The 25,895-nt window shown below is 50.1% G+C and overlaps 1 protein-coding gene and 1 long non-coding RNA gene across 5 annotated transcripts in view; both read right to left on the bottom strand.

Annotated features, from left to right (window-relative positions):
* Positions 1–1,337, bottom strand: part of ECHDC3 (enoyl-CoA hydratase domain containing 3) — a 31,913-nt gene extending 30,576 nt beyond the window's left edge. For all 4 annotated transcript variants that reach the window (XM_042991030.1, XM_042991029.1, XM_042991031.1 and 1 more), the window contains exon 1: positions 1,050–1,337. In XM_042991030.1, the coding sequence (XP_042846964.1) occupies positions 1,050–1,192 (143 nt within the window). In that variant the 5' untranslated portion in view covers positions 1,193–1,337. The remainder of the gene's footprint in view (positions 1–1,049) is intronic.
* A 1,084-nt stretch (positions 1,338–2,421) lies between these two features.
* LOC122240563 lies at positions 2,422–3,815 on the bottom strand. Its single transcript, XR_006220343.1, has 3 exons — positions 3,466–3,815; positions 3,001–3,083; positions 2,422–2,717 (listed from the first exon to the last, which is right to left on the bottom strand). It is a non-coding gene; the product is annotated as an uncharacterized LOC122240563 (long non-coding RNA).
* Between the last annotated feature and the right edge of the window lie 22,080 nt (positions 3,816–25,895).

Genomic DNA, 25,895 nt, shown 5'->3' with positions numbered 1-25,895 from the left:
GCAGTGGGCACCCTTAAGCCCATCGGGTGGCCAAGAGCAATTATTTACAGGGGGTGAGGGGAAAGAGAGAATACAGGCATGCTGGGTGGGTGTCTGCAGACCTGGGCACCAAGCTCCCGGCAGAGCAGCAGGAAGGAAGGGTGGACAGGTGAGAGGGGGTAAGCACTGGGTGGGAAGAAAAGAAAAAGCACCAGCTGGCTCTCCACTGCTTCAGGGGAACTCCTAGGAGCCGGAGGATTACAAATTCAAGCATGGTCTTCCAGGTCTTACAAAGATAACACTTGTCAGGGTAGGAAAAAAAAACATTTAGCTGTTAGTTTGATTTGTAACTTCTAACTGCTTAGCTTGCTGGGTAGGCCTCTCTTTGCACCCTTGCCCTGGCCAGGCAAACATCAGGGTGAGGCCTGGATGGAGCTAGGGGCCCTTCACCTTTTACTGCTGCTACTTCATCCGGTTCCAGTTTGTGCACCGGTTTTAGGTTTGTTTAGCCAAAGGGCAGAGCTCAGTACAGTGTGTCCTTCATCCTACATATTTACCTGCCCCGCCGCGGGCACTTCTGGGGGAGGGCCAAGGAGCAGCTCCGCTAAGCCTAACCTGGCCTTGGAACTAGGTCAAGTTTGTGAGAAGCACAAAACCCTCTTTCTCAAAGGCCACCTGGCGAGCGGCCCACCCCGCGCCTTAAGTCCAACGAGGACTGGGCTCCGTGGCCATGGCGGTTTAGGGAGTTTGAGCGCTGGGACCTTTGGAGGCTGTCGCACTTGAAATTCTCCGGTGTCCTGCAGGGTCCCAAATGCTACCGTGCCCAGGCAAGGGGCTTCAGGAAACACCGTGTCCGCGGGTTCCTTCGGGACCGCCGGCCAGATGTAGCCGTAACGGAGAAACTGCGGTCCCTAGCGGGCGGAGCTGACCCCAGGCCGAGCCCTCGTTGGCCTCCTGTGGGTGACTGCCCACGCCAGTGTCCCTGCCGCCCACCCCCACCTGGGAACCGCCCCGCTCGGCCCGCGGGCCGGTCCGGGAGGGCTTGGGCGCCCGATGGCCCCGCCGCTGACCTGATGCCTTCCCGCTGCCGCGCGCTGGTGGGTCGCGGCCCGGGCCCCCTGCTGCAGAAGCCGGCGGAGAGCGGGGCCCACGGGTTGCGCCGGAGCCAGCCGAGCCCCTTTGTCCCGAAGGCCCGCAAGCCGAGGGCGGCCATGGCAGCCAGAAATACACCCCGGAGGGCCGGACGCCCTGAGAGCCGCTGTGCGAGCCGCCGGACCGCGGCGCCTCGACCGCCCCCGGCCGAGGGCAAAACTGGATCGGACCCTCAGGCCTGGGCCCAGATCTGCCTCCTCTCGCAGGCCCGCCCCGCCCCGACCCGCCCCTCCACCACCGACCCGCCCCTCCACCACCGACCCGCCCCTCCACCACCGACCCGCCCCTCCACCACCGACCCGCCCCTCCACCACCGACCCCGCCCCGCCCCTCCACCACCGACCCCGCCCCGCCCCTCCACCACCGACCCCGCCCCTCCACCATCGACCCCGCCCCTCCCCTCCACCACCCGCCCCGCCCCTCCGCCGCAGCCCCGCCCCCGCCGCCCCCGCCCCGCCCCTCCACCACCTACCCCGCCCCCGCCACAGCCCCGCCCCCGCCGCCACCGACCCCGCCCCTGCGCCGTCGCCCCGCCCCTCCACCACCGGCTTCTCCCCTCCGCCGCCGCCCCGCCCCCGCCGCCACCGTTTCCCGCTCGCTCCTCCCCTCCGCCGACGGGCCAAGCAGTGGTGTCTGAGGTGTAGTGCGCTAACCCTACAGGCGGATTCAGCGGATTGTTTGTTTTAGCAAGGCCAGATAAAGAGTTCAGGGGAAGCAAGGAGAGGGTTGGCTTGTTCCCTTCTGCACGGACACCAGTGTGTCGGTTTGCCTAGATTAGAAAAATGAGTGTCAACAGGTGGCGAGTGGTACGAGCTACGAGCTACGGACGCCACTTTGTTACTTCACCCCACCCACTGCAAACCCGCTCTGGCCACAACCTGAGGTGTATTCCACACAGGCACTGACTTTTGAAGGACTTTGTGTCCTCTCCTCAAAAACCTTACATTTGTCTCTTGGGATTTTCCAATGCACCCGGGAGGGAAAGGGAGATCCTTCTCAGGGTCTAAATGAGTGGCACTAAAGGAGACAGCTTATCCTGTCGCCGAAAGCTTTAGTATAATGAGAATATCCTCACTGTCATTTGTTAGTTAAATTCTCAAAGTCTGGAGGGTTTTCTTTTTTAATTTTTTAAGTTTATTTTTGAGAGAGAGAGAGAGAGAGAGAGTATGCCTACAAGAGCAGGGGAGGGGCAGAGAGAGAATCCCAAGCAGGCTCTGGGATGCAGGGCTTGTACCCACCCACCCACTGCTGCCAGCTATGACCTGAGCTGAAATCAAGGGCTGTCCGAGCTACCCATGCACCCCGCAAGGTCTGGAGGTTTTAAGAAATGTTCTCACACACTTTATTTTTATTGACTACATGCTCATTCTCAGCAGTAGGTACCCTCTGCAGGGATTGCTCTGGTCTTAGGACACAACCTTCTGTCTTCCATTATTGTTCAGTTCAAGTATTTTAGTCAACCAAATCATCTTTTCAAAATACATCTGATCATGCCGCTTCCCTGCATCCTGCTGCAACATGGGCCCCTGCTCCTTCAGCCTGTCTCGTGCTGTTCTCCGCGCTCCAGGCACACAATAGGTCAAAGTCTGGAGATTTGCAGGACACACGAGAGAAATGGTCTTAGCCTCGAGGATCTTACAGTCTCTAGGGGAGACACCGTGCTCGGGACCATCCACACCCTTTGCAGCGGAAAGTTTTGCAAGAATAACAATTATACGAAGGCATATTTAAATGAGGCCCTGGAGACTGTACAGTGGCTTCAACTAGTCACACACTGGGTTTACCTCTCAGCCTCATAATTGCACAGGACTCTTACGTGCAGAACAATATTCTGAAGTATCAGTTGAGATTTCCAGTACCCCCACTCACCCCATTTCCTTGGTCCTTGATCCATTGAGGCAGCTGGCGTATTCCTCATTCATTGTCTCGAAGGAAGAGGGGGCCTGGCAGAACTCAAGAGACAAACAGGGAGCAATTTTTGGCTCCAGCGTCATAAAAGGCCGGCACTTGGGGGGTGGAAAGAACACCAAATTGGCCTGATAGATTTGGGAGGGTGGCGCTGGTGAGTAAGATAAGGCCGCTAGCCCTAGCCCGAGGCTGGATTAGATCACAGGACTTGTAAGCAAAGCCAGAAGAAGCAACTTTTATGGAATTTGGGGACGGGGTTGGGTTGGGCGGAAGCCTCCTGGAGAAGAAGTGGGAATGGCCGGAAGCCCCAGCAGGGGCAGAGGTGGGCTTGCTCTATTTCCCTGGTAGAACCCCCCCCCCCCCCCGGGGAGTCCTGAGATTCCACGCGGCACTGAATGTCTGGGCAGATGGGCCTGAACAACTCACGGAATTTCCCACGTCCCAGTTTGATGCTGTGACAACAGATGGGTCCCTGCCCTCGGAGAAAGGCTCAGAAACAGCTGACAGAGGTCTGGACCCCAGGAGGCCCTGAGTGGGGGATGGAGGGTGGTCAGGAAGCGGGACTGCCAAGTTGAAGGTGGGAATGAGGACATCTCAGATGGATGCCCTACCTGTACCCTTCAGGTAGGCTAGGGTAGGCCCAGGTTAATAAAAACAGCAACAACGAAAACGAGTCTAAGTGGCTCAAACCACAAAGACTCATTTCTCACTCACACTACGGGACCAAGGAAGATCAGGTGAAAGCTCGGTGCTGGGTCAGCACTGTCCTCACCCCAGGATCTCCTGGAGCAGTCTTTATGGGGAAAGTTGCCAGTTTCTGTGGCGGGAGGTGGGGGGGGAGGGGGAGGGGTGTATAGAGAGAAGCATGAACTGGCACTTCAGACTTCCTTCTGGAAATGACACTTGCTCTCGTGTTTCATTTGCCAAAGCAAGTCACATGGCCACCCTTAACTTAAGGGGAAAAGAAAGGAGCTGGAATCTTCTCCAGCACCAGCTGCCTAATGACTGCCCAAACACAGAGCTTTGGTGTTATAAACTAACTTATGCATGGGGCACCTGGGTGGCTCAGTTGGTTAAGTGTCTGACTTTAGCTCTGGTCACATTCTTGCAGTTCGTGAGTTTGAACCCCGCATTGGGCTCTGTGCTGACAGCTCAGAGCCTGGAGCCTGCTTCAGATTCTGTACCTCCCTCTCTCTGCCCCTCCCCCACTTGCATTCTGTCTCTCTGAAAAATTAATAAACGTTAAGAAAAACAACCTAACTTATGCTTATTATTCAGGGATTCGTGATAGAATTCAAATTGGCTTAGATTAGATTTCTGCCCTCAAGGCAGAATGGAGGTTTGAAATAGAAATTAAGCTCTGCTATAAAATGAAGTTAAATTTCTAGAACACTGAGTTTGTGCCCTGGGGTTTGTACCTATCACCTTAGTCTTGCCAAGTCCTGGAGAAAAGGCAGAGCAATGCTATCTGAGGCTGTGGGTCACGCAGGATCAAAAAGCCAGCTCAGAATGGTCACCACCACAAACCATATTCCACCCCTGGAGGACATTTCTCACCTTCTTCCTGAGGTTGGTTTTGCTGGCAGGATGGGAGGTTTGGTTGGGAGACAAAGAGATGGCTGTATCCTAACATAGGAGTTGGAATAGAGGAAGCAATCTGGAGTTTAGGGTTCTGAGAAAAAGAAGGAACTAGGAAGGCACCCAGAGCCTACGAGTCACAGCTGCAAATGGGAGTTTCCAGAGCCAACATCCGATCTTCTAGATTTTACTTAATAATAATAGTGGCTCTTCGAGAAGCCTCCCACTTGGTGCCTATGCCTACCCTTGTTGCTCTCCTTCTACCATCTCAGGATAACTTGTGAGGGCAGGTATCACCATCCCAGGTCAGAGGGGTTTCGCTGGCCGCACTCTCACTCAGTGCAGTGGTTGCAAAGTTGGGGCTGGAAGCTGGAGGTCACCTGAAGGGTGGTGCTGCTCATCTAAATTCCTCTGCCTGGTCTCCCATCCTTTCCACGTGTCTTTCCCCCTGCCCCCCCATTTCCTGCAGCCCCGCAGCCCCGCAGCCCCAGGTTGAGAATGGCGAGGCACTCCCAGGGAAGGGGAGATGAACGGCCATCGCATTATCCAAGTGGGACTCGAACGGTTGCCGAACCGTTCACCTGTCCTTAAGCAGCGCGAGCGTCTTCTGGCTCAGGCTGTTTCTCCAGGCCCCCTCTGCCTCTCATTAATTTTGGTAGGGCCTGCTTGTCTTTCTTCTCTCTTGTTCGGCGCCCTTCTAATCTATTTTCCACACGGGACTTCTCCCTGACACGATTTGATTTCCAGGTTGCTAGCAGAGAGAGCTCTGGCTTTGATTTGTGTGCTCCTTCTCCGCGCCACATGTCTTTGCCGCACAGATGTGTCTTTGCTACCTTTTCACATTTCCTTTAAAGGTCCGCAGATGCTTGGCAGAATGCTGCAGAAATAATGCAGAATAAAAGACAGTTCTAGGGAGCCTGGTGTCTCAGACTTGATGTCGGAATGAAGGAAGATTTAGAACTCCTCCGGGTGCAGAGAAAGAAAAGTGAAGGGCAGATTTTCTGCTGCTTATGGAGTGGTTTTTGAACTTCTTCTTTTTATTGATTTCAGGCCCTTCTAAGGCAGGCATGTAATGACACAGTTCAGAGGTATGATGCGAGAGCGGGGCTGAGTTTCAGTGAAGGTCCCTCTGGCACCCGGCTGATTCCCCAGGCCCAACTGCCTCCCCCACCAATTCTCCACACACCTGCACCCCTGCAGAAGCCATAGGGGGGCCAGTCCCCCACAAACCAGAAATGTTTCAGACTTCCCTTGTTTCACACAGCTACAGATGCTTTCCAAAACGCCTCAGTTTTTTATTATTTTGTACTTCATTTAAAATCCACCGGTCATTATCCTAATGCCTTTTGCAAACCTGAAACTTCTTTGTGAAAAACCCAGACAAGTTGGGTGAGAATTAATTTAGAAACTAAATAGGAGGGGCGCCTGGGTGGCTCAGTCAGTTAAGCGTCCGACTTCAGCTCAGGTCACGATCTCGCGGTCCATGAGTTAGAGCCCCGCATCGGGCTCTGGGCTGATGGCTCAGAGCCTGGAGCCTGCTTCCGATTCTGTGTCTCCCTCTCTCTCTGCCCCTCCCCCGTTCATGCTCTGTCTCTCTCTGTCTCAAAAATAAATAAAAAAACGTTAAAAAAAATTAAAAAAAAAAAAGAAACTAAATAGGAGGTGAGGAGGAGTGCGTGGATGAAATTAAGTTCCTTTTATCCCCACTCAGCACAAATTCTTGAGTTTGCTCACGTGCCTTAAACCAGACGAGCTCAGTAACTTCTGGTGAGGGATATGGAAGCTTGGGATGGATTGCTGGAGACGCGTATGTTTCATGGCCTCCGGGCTAGAGGCAACATTTTGTTTTTTTTTAAATTTTTTTTTTTTTCAACGTTTTTTATTTTTGGGACAGAGAGAGACAGAGCATGAACGGGGGAGGAGCAGAGAGAGAGGGAGACACAGAATCGGAAACAGGCTCCAGGCTCCGAGCCGTCAGCCCAGAGCCTGACGCGGGGCTCGAACTCACGGACCGTGAGATCGTGACCTGGCTGAAGTCGGACGCTTAACCGACTGCGCCACCCAGGCGCCCCTTTTTTTTTTTTTTTAGAGGCAACATTTTGAATGAGCTTGCTAAGTTGAAGGATCCTGGTAGCACATAAATAGCACCTTTCTGGAGGGCACAAGGTCATTTGGGAGAGGAATGTTCAACATTGGATTCATTAAATGGTGCTAGAGAAAGACAGCCATGTGGAGACCGAACCATCGCTAGAGAGAACCCTTGGTTCCTGTCTTCTGCACCTCCTGCATTTCATTATGTTTCAGTATTTTTTTGTTAAGTTTATTTACTTATTTTTGAGAGAGAGAGGGGAGGGGCAGAGAGAGAGAGGGGGAGAGAGGATCCCAAGTAGGCTCTGCACTGTCAGGGCAGAGCCTGACTCGGGGCTCGAACTCAAGAACTCAGAGAGCCAAAATCAAGAGTCAGAAGCTCAACCGACTGCACCACCCAGGCGCCCTTATGTTTCGGTTCTTTAAGGGGAAAGGAAAAGCGGTGGACATCCTGGCATTAAACAGGGTAACCTCCAGCCAAAGGGAACACGGCACTGTGTGGAGTGATCTATGGTTTGAATACTCCAGATAGCCCCAGCAGAGAGTCAGGGCGGTGGTGAGGGGGATCAGGAGGGAGGAGGGGGTTTGCTTGGCTGGAAGAAGAGGGATGATTTCCTATCTGGTTCCTGGAAGGGAGGGATGGGGCAGGTTCTGCTTTTTGGTAGTTACTAGATTACTAGTTGGATGACGTTTGGCAAATCACCACGGAGCCTGCGTCCTCGTCTGTAAAACGGGGGAAACAAAATTTTCATCCTTTTCAAAGGATATTCGTTGAGCCTATTGTGTGCCAGGTATTGATCTGGGCTCCAGGGAGAGGGCAGTGAACAAATCTAAGTCCTTACTCCTAGAGGGCTTGAATTCCAGTGCAGGCGAGCAGAAGATAAGCAGATTAGTGGGTAGCGTGGCAGGTGATGATGAATGCCACGAGGCAAGATAAAGCAGGGCGAAGGCAGAGAGAGGGGGTGCTAGTTCATTATAAGAGGGTGTGTGTGTCAGGGAGCATTTGACAAGATGATGTTGGAGCAGAGACCCCAGAAGGAAGTGAGGGAGTGAGTTATGCAGGTGTCAAAGAGGGAGACAAGCATAGAGGCTGGGGGCAGGGGCAGGGGTGCTTGGAGGGAAGCAGAGGCAGAGGTGGGACCTCTGGCGGGACCAGGTCGTAGTGGCCTTTGATTTAGGTGGCAGTGAACCCTTGGCTTTCTCACTCTGAGCAAGGTGGAAAGCCACAGGCTGGAAGGAAATGGCGCTAATCCACACAGGAAGTGATGGTCCTGGACAGGGCGCCGGTGGTGGGGAAAGTAAGCAGTGGCGTCTGGATGTATTTTGAAGGTGGAGTGGACAGGATTTGCCGATGCGTCAGTGTGGGTGTGAGAGAAAGAGAGACGTCAGGGACGGCTCTGAGTGTTTTGCCCTGGACAACTCATCTTATGCCAAAAGTTGCCATGAGTGTCCCACAACATGAAAAGTGGTGTGGAGTATTGTCGATGAGCCTGGACTCGGAGCCACACGGCCTGGGTTCAGATCCTGGCTTCGCCACTACTTGCTAGGTGACCTGGAGCATTTTGCTGAACCTCTGTGCCTCAGTGTCTCCGCCTGCAGCCCGGTGCTGACAATACCCCCTGCCTCACCCAGGAGTGAATACAGGTAAAATGTTTGGACCGGTGTCAGGCACATGGCAAGCTCTATATTAAATGTTTGCTATTTTTATGTGAAGTGATACATATGTCATGGGTTTATGTACATGTAGATGTAGTATGAGCTTGGGAAACTCAGTAGATGGTTAGCTGCTATTGCTTTTATGTAACAAGGTAATACAATTTCACAATAGGTGGGAATTATTTTAGGCAACTTCCACTAGTATTTCTGTCTCTCTCTTGGTTGCAGGTGCCTTTACATGGTCTTTCTCTGAGCCCCCTGACGCTCCCCACAGTGATGCCCTCACAGTCCTTCCACTGCACCCTCCCAACCCCCAAACGGGTATTTTCTCTCCTAGTCCCCAAGGGAAACTTAGCTGGGTCAGAAGTTAGAGAATCACAGTCCTTTAAACCACCACTTCTGCCTCATCTGTCACCGCTTCTTGGATACCTCCACTGGGTGTCATCCTTGCCCCCAAGTTGGGAGGCCAGGTCAAACTCATCCTCTGCCCCCATCCGACCCCACTTCTTCCTTTTGTTCCTGTGCAGACTCAAAGCTTTCACATCTCCTTGAAGGCCTTTCGTACCCTGCTCTCCCCCTAGGCCGGGGCTTCCTCACCCTGGAAGTTTGGGTGAGGTTTTCCCAAACCACACACTGACCATCCTCCCTCTCATGCCTCACTCCTATTCCCCAGTAAGACAACCGTGATGGCCTCCCTGCCTCTTGCCTTTCACTCGACATCCATCCTGGGGCCAGATCAGCCTTCCGGGAGCCCTTCTCCCCATCCCCATTGACAGCCGCTTGGACACAGCCAACACACGGGCAACTGCAGAAGCCTTACAGCTGGCGTCCCAGAGCCGACCACACCCCCCTTCTGGTGTGTTCTTCGCACTGTACCAGAGTGATGTTTATAAATGCAGATGTGCTTGAGTCCTCCTCAGCTGTCCATGGCACTTAAAATCCAGGCTCATTGCCATGACTTACAAGGTCAGCACAGACTAACGCCCATTTTCCTCTGCCACCTGAGGCCACCCTCCTCGTATGCTGTGACCCTCCACTCACATCAGCCTGTTCCCAGTCTCCTGAGCTCAGCAGGCTCCTTACTTCTTCAGGGCCTTTACATGAGTCTGGAAGGTTCATTTCCTGAGTCTTCATCTGGCCGGCACCTGAACATCCTTCATGTCTCAGTTCTAAAGTCATTGTCCCAAAGAGGACTCCTCGGACACCCAATCTCAGTTAAGTCCCCAGCCCCTCATTATTCTCTAATAAGGGCTTGTTCTTCTTTATCTGCCTTATCATGATCTTGAATCAGGGGTGTCTTGTGGGAATACTCCTTGTCACCTGTCTGCTCTAAGCTCTGTGAGAGCAGAGCCCATGTGTGCTTTTTTTTTTTACCTCCGGGTACCGAACGCCTCGTGCCTGGCACAGATAGGCACACTAATATTTGTTGAATGAGACCACCGCATAAATCAAAGAATAACTGAGCGTCTCTCCTCTGCTCAAAAACCTTCTCTGGCTCCCACTACACCACCCAGAGAAGCCCAAGTTGGTTTAGTCCTAATTCACATCATTACCCTTCACAAGTCCATATGCCAGGAACATAAAACTCCTTGCTATTCCTTCCACGGGTCCTGCACGTTTCTGCCTTGGGGGCTTTATTTCACCACCACTTAAAATATTTCATGAGTGAACGAATGAATGACTGGCCCCAAATCATACCTAGTCTTCAAGGGTATCAAATGTCACATATGCCGTGAAGCCTTTCAGACACCCCCCGCTGGAATGAAGTTTTCCTTCTTCCAGCCCTCCACGGCACTTTCTCTGTGGCCATTAAAGAAATTGGTCACATTGCACCTCTCCTTTCGGGTTCTTTCTGCGTGTCTGATTTTCTACTATACGGTGAGTTTCTTGAGGGCAAGGTCCATGTTCTAATCATTTTCGCACCTGCCACCGTCATGCTTCGCCTGTGGCAGGGGCTCAGTGTAAGTGAAGACAAAAAATTATTATGGATTATTGAGTCAAAGGAGGATGATTTTCCTAGGGTAGTTTTTCTAAGGTAGATTCTTCTACAGGTAGTTCCTTAGGGAGACACGTGGGGGTGCCCTAGCCAAGCAAAACTATATGCTGCTCAAGACAGATTCATTTCTAAATTATTTTAAAGATAATGGGGCTTCTTTTGAATTTTGTCTCACGGGTCATATTGATCAGCTGTGGAGGACAGGAAGGAAAGGTAACGGACAACTTAGTGGGCCAAGTAAGAGTTAGTAAATCAAATCCAAAGACCACATCTGGTCAGAGAGACAAGGCAGGACACATCTTCTTTCTCTGAGTGAAGGGTCCTATGATCACAGACTATGGACATAACATTGTATGGTTGTCCTCCAAATAAGGAATGGCTGAGGGTTGTGCTGTGTCCCCTCAAAATAGATAAGTTGAAGCCCTAACCCCAAAGTGTGGTGGTATTTGGAGACTTTGGGAGATACTAGGTTTAAATTTTTTTTTAATGTTTGTTTGTTTATTTTTAAGAGAGAGAGACAGAGACAGAGACAGAGCAAGAACAGGGGAGGGGCAGAGAGAGAGGGAGACACAGAATCCGAAGCAGGCTCCAGGCTCTGAGCTGTCAGCACAGAGCCCAACTCAGGGCTAGAACTCACGAATGGCGAGATCATGACCTGAGCTGAAGTTGGAGGCTTAACCGACTGAACCCCCCCAGGCACCCCAGGAGATACTAGGTTTAGATGAGGCATGTTGGAATTAGTGTCCTTACAAGAAGAAGAGAGACCAACACCTGGTCTGTGCCATGTGCAATAAATACAGTGAGAAGGTGGCCATCTGCAAACTGGAGGGGGGTGGGAAACTCTTACCAAGAGCCTGGCCCTGCTGGCACCCTGGTCTCCAACTTCCAGCTTCCAGATCGTGAGAAATGTATCTCTGTGGTTGAAGCCATCCAGTCTGGGGCGGGTCGTTATGACAACCCGTGCAGTTTATCAGAGGCCACGTACAGAAGGGGCTGACTTCCATGCCCTTTGCCTTTTCAACCAAGAGGTTGGTATTTAGGTAAGGAAATGCTGAGCGGTGTCTGTGTGGCTCAGGTGTTAAGCATCGGACTGTTGATTTCGGCTCAGGTCATTATCTCATGGGTTGTGAGTTTGAGCCTAGCGATGGGCTGATATCGTGGAGTCTGCTTGGGATTCTCTCTCCCTTTCTCTCTGTTCCCACCCCCTCTAAAATAAAAAATAAAAAGTTTTAGAAAAATGTGTATATCCTGGCGCACCTGGGTGGTTCAGTCGGTGAAGCATCAGACTCTTGATTTCAGCTCAGGTCATGATCTCACAGTTTGTTAGTTCGAGCCCCATGTTGGGCTCTGTGCAGACACCACAGAGTCTGCTGGGGATTCTCTCTCTCTCACTCTCCCTCTGCCCCTCCCCTGCTCATGCTCTCTCTCTCTCTCAAAATAAATAAATAATCTTAAAAAAAAAAAAAAGGAAATAAAAAGAAAATGCTGAAACATTTGTTAGGAACAGACAACAGGCTTTCAATCCCCTATCAGAGCCCCTGATTTTGTTCCCTTACTGTATATGTGATGCTTTGAAGACCTATTTTCCATGTTATAAAGAAGGACCAGTCTTCTCTTCTTTCATAACAGTAGGTCAGCGGCCGATCGCTTTTGTTAGATTGTTTGGACCAGACTTTTATTTCCATTTTTGAATGTAATCTTTTTCATTCTTAATGTCAGAATGTTATATTGCAAATAGGTGGTGGGAGCTCCATCACCCAGGCTAATTGGCTCCCCACTCTCACTGTTGGTCTAAATGTGCAAAGCATTAAGTATGCAGTTGACCCTTGAACGATGCGAGTTTGAATTGTGTGGCTCCGCTTGAGTGTGGAGTTTTTACAGCACCGGACTGTAAATAAATGTATTTTCTCTTCCTTATGATTTTCTTAATACCGTTTTCTCTTCTCTAGCTTACTTTACTGTGAGAATACAGTAGGTAATACATATAGCATACAAAATATGTCCATCAACCATTTATGGTACTGGTAAGTCTTCCGGTCAACAGTGGGCTATTAGTAGCGAAGTTTTGGGGGGGAGTCAAAAGTAGTAGGTGGATTTTTGACTGCACAATGCCTCGGTGCCCCTAACTTCTATACTGTAGGAAGGTCAACCGTAATTAATCCAGGAATGTCAGTTCAATAGCACCTCACTGCTACCTGGGCCACTTTGTCATGCCTGGATTTACAAGTGTCAAGCTATTGTCTTCCCGATTTCTTATCACTATCCTCTACTGTAAGACCTTTACATTTTTGGGGCACCTAATGGCTCAGTCGGTTAAGCGTCTGACTTTGGCTCAGGTCATGATCTATCTCATCGTCCGTGAGTTCGAGCCCTGTGTTGGGCTCTGTGCTGACAGCTCAGAGCCTGGAGCCCGTTTCAGATTCTGTGTCTCCCTCTCTCTGACCCTCCCCCGTTCATGCTCTGTCTCTCTCTGTCTCAAAAATAAATAAACGTTAAAAAAATTAAAAAAAAAGACCTTTACATTTTTATTATTTAAAAAAAATTTTTTTTAACGTTTATTCAGTTTTAAGAGAGACAGAAAGCGAGCAGGGGAGGGGCAGAGAGAGAGGGAGACACAGAATTGGAAGCAGGATCCAGGCTCTGAGCTGTCAGCACAGAGCCCGATATGGGGCTCAAACCCATGGACCGTGAGATCATAACCTGAGCCAAAGTTGAACGCTTAGCTGACTGGGCCATCCCGGCGCCCCAAGACCTTTACATTTTAAAATTTACATGTTTATTTATTTAGATAAACTGAATTGACTAAGCTGAAAACATTGGCAGAATTCAGAGGCATGTAGTGAACAGAAGTCTCAGGTGCAAGGGGGCATGGGTGGCTCAGTCGGTTGAACGTCTGACTCTTGATTTCAGCGCAGGTCATGATCCCAGGGTTGTGGGATCAAGCCCCAGGTCAGGCTCTGTGCTGGGCATGGAGCCTGCTTACGATTCTCTCTCTCTTCCTCTGCTCCTCCCCAGCTCGTGTTCTCTTAAGAAAAAAAAAAAAAGTCTCAGGTGGAATTTAAAGCGTTTACAAGCCGAAACAGAAACCTCTCCTTTCCTGTCCTTCATTCTTCCTCCCTTCCTCCCTCCACCCACACACATGCTTCATGCTACTGTGTGCATATCTGTGTGCGTGGGGGTGTCTGTGTGGAATTGTACGTGTACATACATTAAGGATAGGGCTGAGTTTCACATCTGGGTCAACATGATGTAGCCATGAAAGCACGTGTCTTCTCCCTCACCTCCTACTTGGAAACTGCGGGGATCTCGGGGAAGGCTTCAAACATTCACAATCCACAGAATTCACGAGGAGGCACCAAACCAATTATACCTGCATCCTGAGAAGTAGAGAAGTCCCAGTGGAACATCTAAGTTACACGTTTTTCCTTAATGTGTATATTCTAGGGGCACCTGCATGGCTCAGGTGGTTAAGCATCCGACTCTTGATTTCAGCTCAGGTCATGATCTCATGGTTTGTGAGATGGAGCCCCCCTTATCAGACTCTGTCTGATAGGGCGGAGCCTGATAGGGTGGAGCTGATAGGGCGGAGCCTGCTTGGGATTCTCTCTCTCCCTTTTTCTCTGTTCCCCACCCCCTCTAAAATAAAAAAATATATATATAATATAATGTATATTTATATATATGATATATGTAATATATATATATATAATATTATATATATATTTTTTAATGTGTATATTCTAGGGTGCCTGGGGGTTCAGTCAGTTAAGTGTCCGACTGTTGGTTTCGGCTCAGGTCATGATCTCACGGCTTCATGAGTTCGAGCCCCGCAGCAGGCTTTGTGCTGACAGTGTGGAGCCTGCTTGGGATTCTCTCCTTCTCTCTCTCTCTTTCTCTCTGACCCCACCCCCACCCCAGTCATGCTGTCTCTATCTCTCTCAGAATAAATAAAATAAACTTAAAAAATAAAAGAATTTAAAATACTAAAAAATAAAAAAAAAATGTGTATATTCTGTAACATAGAACATAAACTTGGCATAAAACGGGGTGGTGTTTTACCACTTACTTTTTTCTTGAATAAATTATAAATACTTCTGTGGCACAATATCCTCCTAGAAATGACTAAAGTAACACCACGCTACTTTATCATGTAGTTTTACTATAATTTATTGAACCAATCTGTCTTCACCTGCGTTTAAATTGTTCCCAATTTTTAATATTATAAGTAACACCACAGTGAACACCTTTTTTGCATATTCTCTCTGCACATCTCTGATATTTCTCTAGAATGAGTTCCTAGAAGCTGACTTGTTGGATCAAAGGATATGAACATATTTAATGGTCTCTCCAGAAACATTGTTCTTCTTCTCTTGGGTGTTTTTGTAAAGAAAGGGTGTGATCTTGGGTTAGACTTAGAAATCACCTATCTATGTGGTTGAATTGGCTCCACAATGATAAAATACCCACTTGCCTCCCACTGACGTGTACATATGGCTTTGCAGAATGAACAGTTTTGTAGGTATTTTAAAGACTTCCTCTTTTGAGGATTGATAACAACTCAGAGAATTATGGCTTAGTGGGCAGATGATGGGATGGGCAGAGGGCAAACAGGTAAATCAAGAACCACTACAACTTTGCCGTATTGTTTGACCATCCCAGACAGTTCACAGAGTGATTAGCAAAAACTCCAGGAAAAGACTCAAATGTTGTAACTTTGAGATTAGATTATCAGTGATTTAAGAAACGGTGTTTTGCAAAATGCTTATTTCAGTCATTTGGCAGTTTCTGTCATTTGTGCCCCTTTGTCATATGAGATATGGTCTTGCCCAAGGGACAGATACAAACAGCAAAGCATCATCATCTCCCCTCTCCCCACTTCATGGGAAAGGGGTCTCTTTTCCTTTTCTTTTCTTTTTTTTTTTGGCATTGTCTTTTACATATGAAGATACTGCTTTTGACCTCCTTCAATCAGATATGCCGTCTTGATTTTTGTTGTCGCTGTTGTTGCAATTGCTCATATCTGTCTTTTGTCTCCCTTCCCTCTGCCTCTCTGCTATGAGTTGGCGGCCGCCATCACCAATGCCATTACACCATTAGCAATGGCTTCCACCATTCTCAGCGTGGCATAAAGGGACACGAACTGGGCCTGAAATCAAGACATCTATGTTCTTGGGGTGCCTGGGTGGCTCAGTTGGTTAAGCATCCAACTTTGGCTCAGGTCACGGTCTCACCGTTCATGAGTTTGAGCCCCACATCAGGCTCTGTGCTGACAGCTCAGAGCCTGGAGCCTGCTTCGGATTCTGTCTCCCTCTCTCTCTGCCCCTCCCCTGCTCACATTCTGTCTCACTCTCCTTCAGAAATAAATAAGCACTTTTTAAAAATTAAAAAAAAAAAAATAAAGACATCCAGGTTCTAGGAACCTAACCTCTGTAGACTTGTCTACTCATCTATCAAATGGAAGAGGTAAGTTAATTGAGGTTGTTCAAGAATAGTCAGAGCTGGACCGTTGTTAAAGCAAGAAGAACACATTTCATTCGGGGCTACTACAATAGGGGGAGAGACCTCAGTTCGGGGCCGCGCTCAATTCTGACTACAGCGTGCACAAGTAGGGGGGATAGCCAAGGAGCAGGGTGAGAGTCAGTGGGTGGAAAATTACGAGGAGACATCAGGGGTGAACTGGCCTAACTGGATTCTTGCTGAAGGCAGGCCAGGGTGATCAGATGTCACCTGGGGCATGCTGGAGGATGCAGAACCTGATCTGACACTGAGGGGGATTAGATATGAAGGACAGGGATGCTGGCTGAACCAAATTAGCAGGATGCTTGTTAAAACTGGACAATGCAGAGACAAACACAAGGTTCCAAAAGTTAAAGCCAGGTGGGAGAGGGGTTGAGGAGAGACTATTTGTCAGGATGTTTTCACACTGTGTCGTGAGAAGCCCTGGGGGTTCAAGGAGGGGACTTAGGACTGCGGATGGCCAGGGCGTGGTGCTCAGAATGGCCCCAACCTGACGACCAGCCTAACAGTTGCACTTTTATCTGCCTGATATATTGGGTTCTATCCAAAATTTGTTGGTTTGTTTTAAATCAGTAGAACCCTCTTGTTCTGGGGCACCTGGATGGCTCAGTCGGTTAAGCATCGGACTTCGGCTCAGGTCATGATCTCACGGTCCGTGAGTTCAAGCCCAGCATCAGGCTCACTGCTGTCAGTGCAGAGGCTGCTTTGGGTCCTCTGTCCCCCTCGCTCTGCCCCTTCCCCTCTTGCACGCTCCCAAAAATAAATTAAAAAACTTAAAAGCACCTTTTTTTCCCCAACCTATGAAGACTATTACACCAGAAAATGTGTGAAGACAGTTCCAGACACATTTTAGGATTTTGAGCCAGCCTACAGCAATCTAAGGGCTTAATTTTCTTCCTAACCGATGTCTCAGGAACTCTGCATGAGGGACAGAGGCTTTTTATGAATTACAGAAACTTGCTATGCTCAGTCTGCCTTTCGTGAGTGGCATACCCTTCAAGGACAGACCCTTCCTTTCAGCACATTTTCATAGCCAACGCTGAAATTGATGTGGATTTGAGCGCGTCTCTCGAACTTCCCAGGGATAAGTATTCATCCCCGCTCCTGACTTCGCATTTTAGGGCATTCATCCTCTGTGGGAGGCCCTGATTATTCATCCATTTCCACAACACATGCTGTAGTATGATTAGTGCCTGTTCTGCCGCAGAGGAAACTGGAACACAGAAGGCATAAGCAACTGACCTCAAATAGCACGCACTGTGTAGCAGAGGGAGTGAATAAGGACCAGAGCTTCCTAAAAACAGTTCCCTTTTTGCTAAACGCTACCCTGCTGTGAGGGGACTCATTTCTCTTTTCTGATCTCTTGATGGCACCCGGAGAGCTTCTCTCTTTTTATCTTCTTCTGGGAAACCAGCCAGTACAGTTTGGCTGCAGGGCCCAGCGGAGGCAGCCTCTGGGCTTGGAAAGGCGGAGCCTCAGTCAAAAGACACACCTTCTCAGGCTCCCGGGAGGGTGAGCCAGTCAGGGAGGATTGCCCTTATTGACCCACAGCGCCTGACAGAGTCTAGTGCCTTTCGTTGAAAAGGGACCTCACAGAATAACCCAGAGACGAGGAAGCAGTCAATTGAGTTTCAAATAACATTTCAACTCAACACGGTAGTTCAGGACTTGAAGCCCAGGCTCACTTCATCTGCAAGGACTGAGATTTTTTTTGAAAGGGAAAGGATTCTAGAGTTCCAAAAGTGTAACGTTGAACACTAGGAGGCAAAGCTCAAAGAACAACAAACAGAGGTTACATCGTAAGGCGGAGCTCTCCCGCCCATCCATCTCGTGGCCTTCACAGAAAACGATAAAGCTGGATTAGTATTGGCAATACCACCGCCAACAACCCAGGGTGACTGACTCAGCTGCCCTGGCCACCTGAGGGGTGAAGGGATCGGCGTTCTTACCCCGCTCATTCTGGCTGCTGCCTGACATCAGGCAGATCTGCCAAGTAAACGAGAGCTGGGACGGAGCCCGATGACGCCAGAGTGAATTTCCCAGAAAGAGACAAGAATCATGTGTCAACATCAGAGAAGAGACCGTGACTCTGATATGGACACCCTGACTTCCCCTGGTGGAGTCTTGAGGGGATTGGAAGCGCAGATTTAAAAATTCAAGAGGCCCGGGTGGCTCAGTCGGTTAAGCACCCGACTTGGGCTCAGGTCATGATCTCTTGCGGTTCACGAGTTCAAGTCCCGAATCAGGCCCTGGACGGACAGCTCACAGCCCGGAGCCCTCTCTCTCTGCCCCTGTCCTGATTTCTCGTGCCCTGTCTCTCTCAAAAATAAATAAACATTAAAAAAAATTAAAAATTCAAGGCAATACCACAGTGAGACACCACTGCATACCCATTAGGATGGCTACCGTCCAGAGCTGGCCAGGATTGGATGTACTGGAAACCGTGTGCTATGGGTGGGACTGTAAAAATGGGACAGCGCATACAGGAAGCAATGAATTGTACACTGAGTTACCATATAACCCAACAATTGTCCTTCTGGGTGTGTGCCCAAAAGAATCGCAAGCAGGGACTTGAAAAGATATTTGTGTGCCCATGTTCACAGCAGCACGATTTGCAGTAGCCAAAAGGTGGTAATAAGCCAGGCGTCCGTCAGCAGATGAGTGGGTAAACAAAATGTGGTCTATCCATACAATGGAATATTATTCAGCCTTAAAAAGGAAGGAAATGCTGATACCGGCTACACCATGGGTGAATTCTGAGGACCTTCTGCTAAGTGAAATAAACCAGTCACAAAAAGACAAATACCACATGATTTCACTTGTGTGCGGTAACCAAGAATAATGAAATTCATACGTGTGGAGAGTAGAATGGCCAGGGCCTCTGGGGGGAGAGAGAATGGAGAATTGTTGTTTCATGGGAACAGAGTTTCATTTTTGCAAGATGAGAAGAATTCTGGGGTGCCTGGGTGGCTCAGTCGGTGAAGCGTCCGACTTCGGCTCAGGTCATGATCTCACGGTTTGTGAGTTCGAGCCCCGCGTCGGGCCCTGTGCTGACACCTCAGAGCCTGGAGCCTGCTTCAGATTCTGTGTTTCTCTCTCTCTGCCCCTCCTCCACTTGTGCTCTGTCTCTCTCTCTTTCTCAAAACAAAAAACAAACAAACAAAAAAACATTAAAAACAAATTTAAAAAAGAGTGAAGTTACTAAAATAAATGGTTAAGATGGTTTTTTTGATGTTACCTGTATCTCACGACAATTTAAAAAAATTCGGCAAGTAGGTAAAACAAAACTAAAGATAGGTTTGGAAGGTTCTCGGGCAAGAAAGGACTTGCATCTTGATTTTCTAGAAAAGCCCCAGGAGGCATCAAGCCTTGTGGAGAGATTTCACCTCTGCTAGAGCATGTGACATCTCTACAAAGCCTGCAGAGAGGACGTGGCCCCGTCCCTCCCCCTCCTACCTCTCTTGGCCAGTGGACTTCCCCTCTGGAGAGGCGCAGGGCAAGGAAAGCCCCATCCGACTGACTCAGAATGACTGGGAAATCAATGAATGGACGTGGAAGTGACTAGATTAATTTCTGCTATGGAGACAGAAAGGATGTTATAGAAAAATGTAGCCAACCCCCACCTGCACACTGGAGGTGGTGGCCATACGACTCCCACTCCAGAGGAAAACAGGGGAACATGTTGCCAGAACGAAATAGTGCCGCTGCTGGGTTGCCCCCGAGCGCTCAGCCATCTGCCTGCAAGTGTAACGGTGCTGTCACTTCCTTCTCTTCACGTGGTCTTTCCCAGACTCACTTCCTCGGCAGAGGTGACTGGCAGAAAGGGGCCCAGTGCACATTAGAATCTGCGTCACTCACGGGGAAGAACCCTTTCCTATTTTCACGGGTTCGAGAGCAGCAGACGTCTCTGTGATCCGTCCTCATAGGAGGTTTTAGATTTTGTGAACTTTGTCAGGGCATAATGAGTGTGTGTGTGTGTGTGTGTGTGTGTGTGCGCTGCTGTTCTTTCACATTCCTTCTGAAACAGACTGCCCTTTTCCTGTTGTAACCTGTACGCCCCAAACATCACCCCTGGGCGAGGTCTCCTACATATATATATATGCTCATACCTACCCTGCAATATGGGCGCGTTTTCATCTTGCTTTCCTAGAACAGCTTCTTTGCTAGGGTCTCCTCCTGAGCATTTCTGGGGCTTTCCCATGGGGGCCAGTGGGCTGGCTGTTGCAACCCACGCTGGCTGTTGCTTCCCTCCCACCTCCCGGGGCCTTGGCCAGCACCCTCAGGGGGGATCTTAGCCACCGTCGTTCCCCTTTCTGTGGCTCCCTCCCCTTTCTGTGGGGGTACCTCCCCTAGTTCTGGCACCTTCACCCAAGGTGGGCACAGACTCTTCCCTTGCTCCCCTCCCCCAGTGTGACAGCTCAGGTCAGGTTGTAAATTTGGCCAGACTCTATTTTCAGGAGGATACAAAACAGAATAATACCACGGTGGTGGCGGGCCCAGGGTAGGTGCCGAATAGGTATCCCCTGAAGAAATGAACTTCGCCCACGGCCCGCAGGCCTATACCGTGTTGACTCCTTGCCTGTGAGGTTCCATGAGGCGGGAACCAACTTACACTTGAAGTAATCCCAGCCTTGCAGGCTGAGCCCAACTTCAGCCTTGAGGGGACCAACAGAACAGAACCAACAGCTGTAACCCCAGCCCTCTCCTTGCTCCTTGTTTCCTCACTCCAGGACGGACCCCTTCCAGGGAGATGGACAATGGGAACGCCCACCCCTCCCTCATGGGGGTGTGGTCTTGCCCAGAGATCTCCACCGGGACTCAGTGGTCCAAACCAGGCCTTTCCAGATCCTTCAATCTTGGACAATCTGGTGGCTTTCACAGCCTCTTCTCAGATAGGAGGGGGACATTTACGAAGAAACAACTCACAGAACATGGTAACAACAGGACACCCCACGTTCAAACGAAAAGAATAAGCAACAGTTCCTGCAAACCATCCTCTAAATCCAGGCAGAGAAAAGGAGCATTTCTCTCAAAGACGTGCGGTGTCTCAGGGTCTTGAAGCTTTTCCCTGAAGTGTATACATATTTCTTGAAAAGTCACTTTATCGAGGTACGGTTCACATACAAAAAGTTGTACACACAAATGTAAGCATTGTTTTTAGATGTTTATTTACTTTGAGAGAGAGAGAGAGAGAGAAAAGAGAGAAGGGGAGGCAGAGAGAGAGGGAGAGAGAATCCCAAGCAGGCTCCACACTGTCAGCACAGAGCTCGACGCGGGGCTTGAACCCACGAACTGTGAGATCATGACTTGAGCCAAAACCAAGAGTCAAGACACTTCACGGACTGAGGTACCCAGGTGCCCCCACACGTAAACGTTTTTAATGCCTAGAACGTGCTGAGTTTGGAGATAAGTATATACCCATGAAACTGTCACCACAATCAATGCTGTAAACATGGCCCTATCTCCAAAATTCTCTCCTACCCTCTTTTTTCTTTCTTTTTTTTGGTGATAAAAACACTTAACATAAGATCTCTACCCTCATAGCAAAATTTTAAGTACCCAATACAATGTCATCAGCTGTCAGTGCTCTGCTGGATCGCGGCTCTCCAGGACTTGTCCCTCCTGCATGTGAAGCTTCCTGAAGCTTTCTACCTTTGAGCCTTACGTTTTCATCCCCTCCCCCGCCAGCCCCTGGCAACCTCCGTTCCACTTCTGCTTCTGCGTTGGACTATTTTAGATTCCTCCTACAAGCGGCGTGGTGCAGTATTCGTCCTTCCGTGTCTGGCTTATTTCACTTAGCATATTGTTCAGCCGTAAAAGAAGGAACTCCCGCCGTTTGCCACAACGTAGATGACTCTGTACACACATTTTTTGCCACCGAACCTTAGAGTCAGCTTCTCAGTGGACAGCATCCCGTTCAGGTGACTGTGCAGCCTCGCGAGAGCAAGGAGTCACATATCGGCACTGCGCACTCCAGGGGCCCGGGGTGGCTTTCCCTAAACAGGAAAATCTGCCCGGTGGGTGAATTCCAGTGTCTGATACAGGCTGCTCCCCTCCCTCTCCCCCCTCCAGAGGCGCTTTCCTGGTTTTTGTGGGATGGGTCACGGGCACGCTGCTGAGAGAGAAGCCCAGCCCCATCCTGGATCCTGCTGTTTGTTCTGAGCTGGTGGCCTCGTCCCCCAGGCCCCTGCTGGGCCCCCGGGTCAGCTCGGGTCAGCTCAGCTGCCCAGGCTGGTCTGGACCTGACCCTTCACCCCTCCGCCTGGCTTCTCCACCCTCATGGGACCTCTGCAGTGTCCTCTGTAGTGAGACCCACCTTGGTCTCAGCGGGTCCGTCCCTGGCTCAGGGGCCAGTGGTCACCCATTAGCATTGCCTCCCTCTCCACTCATCGTTTATTGCTTCCAAACACCCTCTTTCTACGCCAGTTGGAGAAAAAAAGTGACTCAGTGTATTTTCCCTTCTCTGTCCATTCTTTCTGGCCTCCTTTCTCTCTGTGAGATTGGACACGCTGCGTCAGGCAGAGGACTTGATTCATCTTTGTGTCAGAGCGAAAAGAGGGCGTTTGGTTGGGTCAAGGTCCTGGACAGTCTTTTCCCTTTGGCTCCTATGCCATCTGGCACGAGGTCAGTCCCGCTCTGACTGGAGTTGGGGGCCCCCGGGGGGGGGGGGTGCAACACAAAGGCAGCACTTCAGGCTTCTGGTGGGTGGTGCCCGGAGCACAGACATTCCCTCCTTGTTCCCTGGCCGCCAGCTGGGCCTTCCTTCTCTCACATCCCGCCATGCCAGCTCCGTCTATGAAAGCACCGTTCTTTCCTTGGGGCCAAATGCAGCTTCCACTCCGCCCATCCTCAGCTGTGCTTCTGGGTCCGGGGCCCGTCTGTGGTGCAAAGTAATCACCTCTGTGGTTGGCGATGAAATCTAAGGCAAATGTGCCGGGGAGACGAGGGACAGAGCCCAGGTTTCTGCTTGGCTGACATTGCCCCTCGGGGCCTGCGGCTGCGTGTTGCACACGGGCCGCCCCCCGGGATACCCGAGAAGGCTGTCACGTTGTAACGTCAGAGGAAAGCATCAGTGCATACCGGTCGGATGCTGGGACACAGGCCACACTTGTGGCAACACTCCTGTCTCTTTGCTTCTCAAACTCCCCCTCCCAAGCTGCCCCCACTTAAACCTCAACGGGAAGGTTTTCCAAACAAGAGCTGAAAGTCTTTCAAAGGCGATCATAAATTGTTTCTCCACCACCTCCAATGATAGATGTACAGTCCATTCTGTGACTCTCACAAAAGTTCCAGATGAGGGAGGGGTGCCTGGCTGGGTCAGCTGATACAGCATGCAACTCTTGACCTGGGGGTTGTGAGTTCAAGCCCACATCGGGTGTAGAACTTACTGAGGGGGGCTGGGGAAGGAATAAAAAAACGTTCCAGTTGGGGCACCTAGGTGGCTCATTCGGTTAAGTGTCCAACTCTTGGTTTCGGCTCAGGTCATGATCTCACGGTTTGTGGGTTCAAGCCCCACATCAGGCTCTGTGCTGATGGCATGGAGCCTACTTGGGATTCTCTCTCCCTCTCTCTGCCCCTCCCCCACCCACACCCTCTATCTCAAAATAAATAAACTTTTTTTTAAAATATTTATTTATTTTTGAGACAGAGAGAGGCAGAGTCTGAACGGGGGAGGGTCAGAAAGAGAGGGAGGCACAGAATCCGAAGCAGGCTCCAGGCTCTGAGCTGTCAGCACAGAGCCCGATGCGGGGCTCGAACTCACGGACCGTGAGATCATGGCCTGAGCTGAAGTCGGATGCTCAACCGACTGAGCCACCCAGGCGCCCCTAAACATTTTCTTTAACAAGTTCCAGTTGAGGGTACAGAAGGTCTGGAAGGGTGAGGGACAGGTAGGAGGTGCCCAAGCCTTAGTCCACGCCGACCCCCTTTGAGAACACCCTGCACATCTCACTGTCATGGGCGTGTGTGTGTTTGCTAGTGTGTGTGAATGCGTGGGCAGCCCTTCGTCTGGATCACCACATCTGCCGTGCTTTCCTCCACTAGTGTTTGCACACCCGGAGGGGTAACAGTTGAGACAAACTCAATGCTGGTTCAGGCTTCATGCAGATTCCACGCCTGCTCCTGCACCAGCTCTTTACCAGACTTTTCTGGGCCCACAGACACCTTCACAGCAATCAACGTCTCTGAGGGCAGCTGGGTGCCTTGGGACACCTGAAACAGCAGATAATTCTCAAAGTGGACACATACAGCAAGGGTTTTGTGATTGTTCAGGGGCCTTTTAACCAGGAGAGAAAATATAAGCTGTTTATAGTGATTTGAGGCCAGAGATGCCTCGAGGTGAACTGAAAAAAATACCCAGGTGTGACTGTGTCCTATATATCCTTGGAGCGACACCAAGTGCACAAGAAATCGACAGACCACCAATGGGCGTCCAGAGGAAAGCTTAGCGTGCTGGTTATTCTGCTCGGGCTGTACAGGCGTCTGTGGTTCCATTGGCTGCCGGATGCGAGAAGACAGCGCACTCAGGGTCTCGGGGGTAGCTCCATCGGTTTAGCCTCTGACTCTTGATTTGGGCTCAGGTCATGATGTCAGTTTGTGGGATTGTGGGATCGAGCCCACGTAGGGCTCTGTGCTGACAGCGTGGAGCCTGCTTGGGATTCTCTCTCTCTCTCCTCCTCCTCTCTCTTCCCCTCACCTGCTTATGCTCTCTCTCTCTCTCTCAAACTAAATAAATCAACATTTTTTAAAAAGTGCACTCTGGATTCTAGTTTTTATATGTTCAGAGATGTCCCGAAGGTGTTCTCGAGGGTCCCTCCAGTCATGGTGCAGAATGCAGCCTGGTGTTCCAGAACAGGTGCGTGCTTGCACGGCAGCCCCTCCCACCCAGCCCTTGCCTTTCTTCCTTGGGGTCTCAGGATCCCTCCTACTTACTACCCCTCGTCCCTGCAGAAAAGGGGAGGGTATTGACTGCAGACCTCCAAGGGTCTCTGTTAGGAGTGGGCCATGCTTCCGGAACTCATCTCACGGTGAGCATCTCTTCCGTTCCTGAAAAGCCTCTGTCTGTTCACCTGAGTGAGATTCTGCTGCTTCTATCCCCCTCCTTGAGGTCCTTTTCTTTCCCACTGTGAGGAGTAAGTGATTGCAAAGATCATCCACTCAGTGAATATCTATTGAGCACCTACTATATACTAGGCGGTGTTCTATGACCAGGGATATGCCTCATAAAACCTTTCATGTATCTAGTGCTTTACTATTTACAAAGAGCTTTTGGTTCACTCACCTCATCTTCCTGTTTTCTTTGTGCATTTTTTTTTAATGGCGCTAAAAGACATTATTATTTTTAAGTGTACAATTCAGGGGTATTACGTATCCTCACGTTGTTGTGAAATGGATCTCCGGAACCTTTTCATCTTGCAAAACTGAAACTCATTCCCATTAAACAGTGAGTCTCCTTACCTCCTCCCCCAGCCCCGGGCAACACCATCCTACTTCTGTGAATCTGACTCCCCTAGGGACTGCGTATAAGTGGGATCATGCAGGATTTGTCCTTTTGTGACTTGCCTTTTATTTCACTTAGTACCACGCCCTCCAGTTTCATCCACATCGTAGCATGTGACCCTAATATTTTGTAAACCTCTGGTTGGGGTTCTATGTTTGGCATATGAGAAAATTGAGGCTCAGAAGGATTAAGCTATTTCTCAGGGCCACGCAGCTAGTGGGTTGAATCGTGTCCCCCAAAAGATACGACCAAGTTCTATCTCCTGGTACCTGTGACCTTATTTGGAAATAAGGTCCTTGCAGATGTGATCCAGTTATGGGTCTCGAGACGAGATCATTCTGTCTTTCGAGTGAGCTCTACAACTAACCACGATGTCCCCCAGAAGACAAAGGACAGGGAGATTTGAGATACTGAGAAGCACGGGGAGGAAGGCCATGTGAACGGAGAGGCAAGCTGCCAAAGCCACACGACGCTGTGAGCCACCTGTCGCTGGAACGGGCAAGGAAGACCCCTCCCTGGAGC

This window comes from Panthera tigris, chromosome B4 (genome assembly GCF_018350195.1).
Source record: "Panthera tigris isolate Pti1 chromosome B4, P.tigris_Pti1_mat1.1, whole genome shotgun sequence".
Taxonomy (NCBI): Eukaryota; Metazoa; Chordata; class Mammalia; order Carnivora; family Felidae; genus Panthera; species Panthera tigris.
This window is presented reverse-complemented; position numbering and strand designations above follow the sequence as displayed.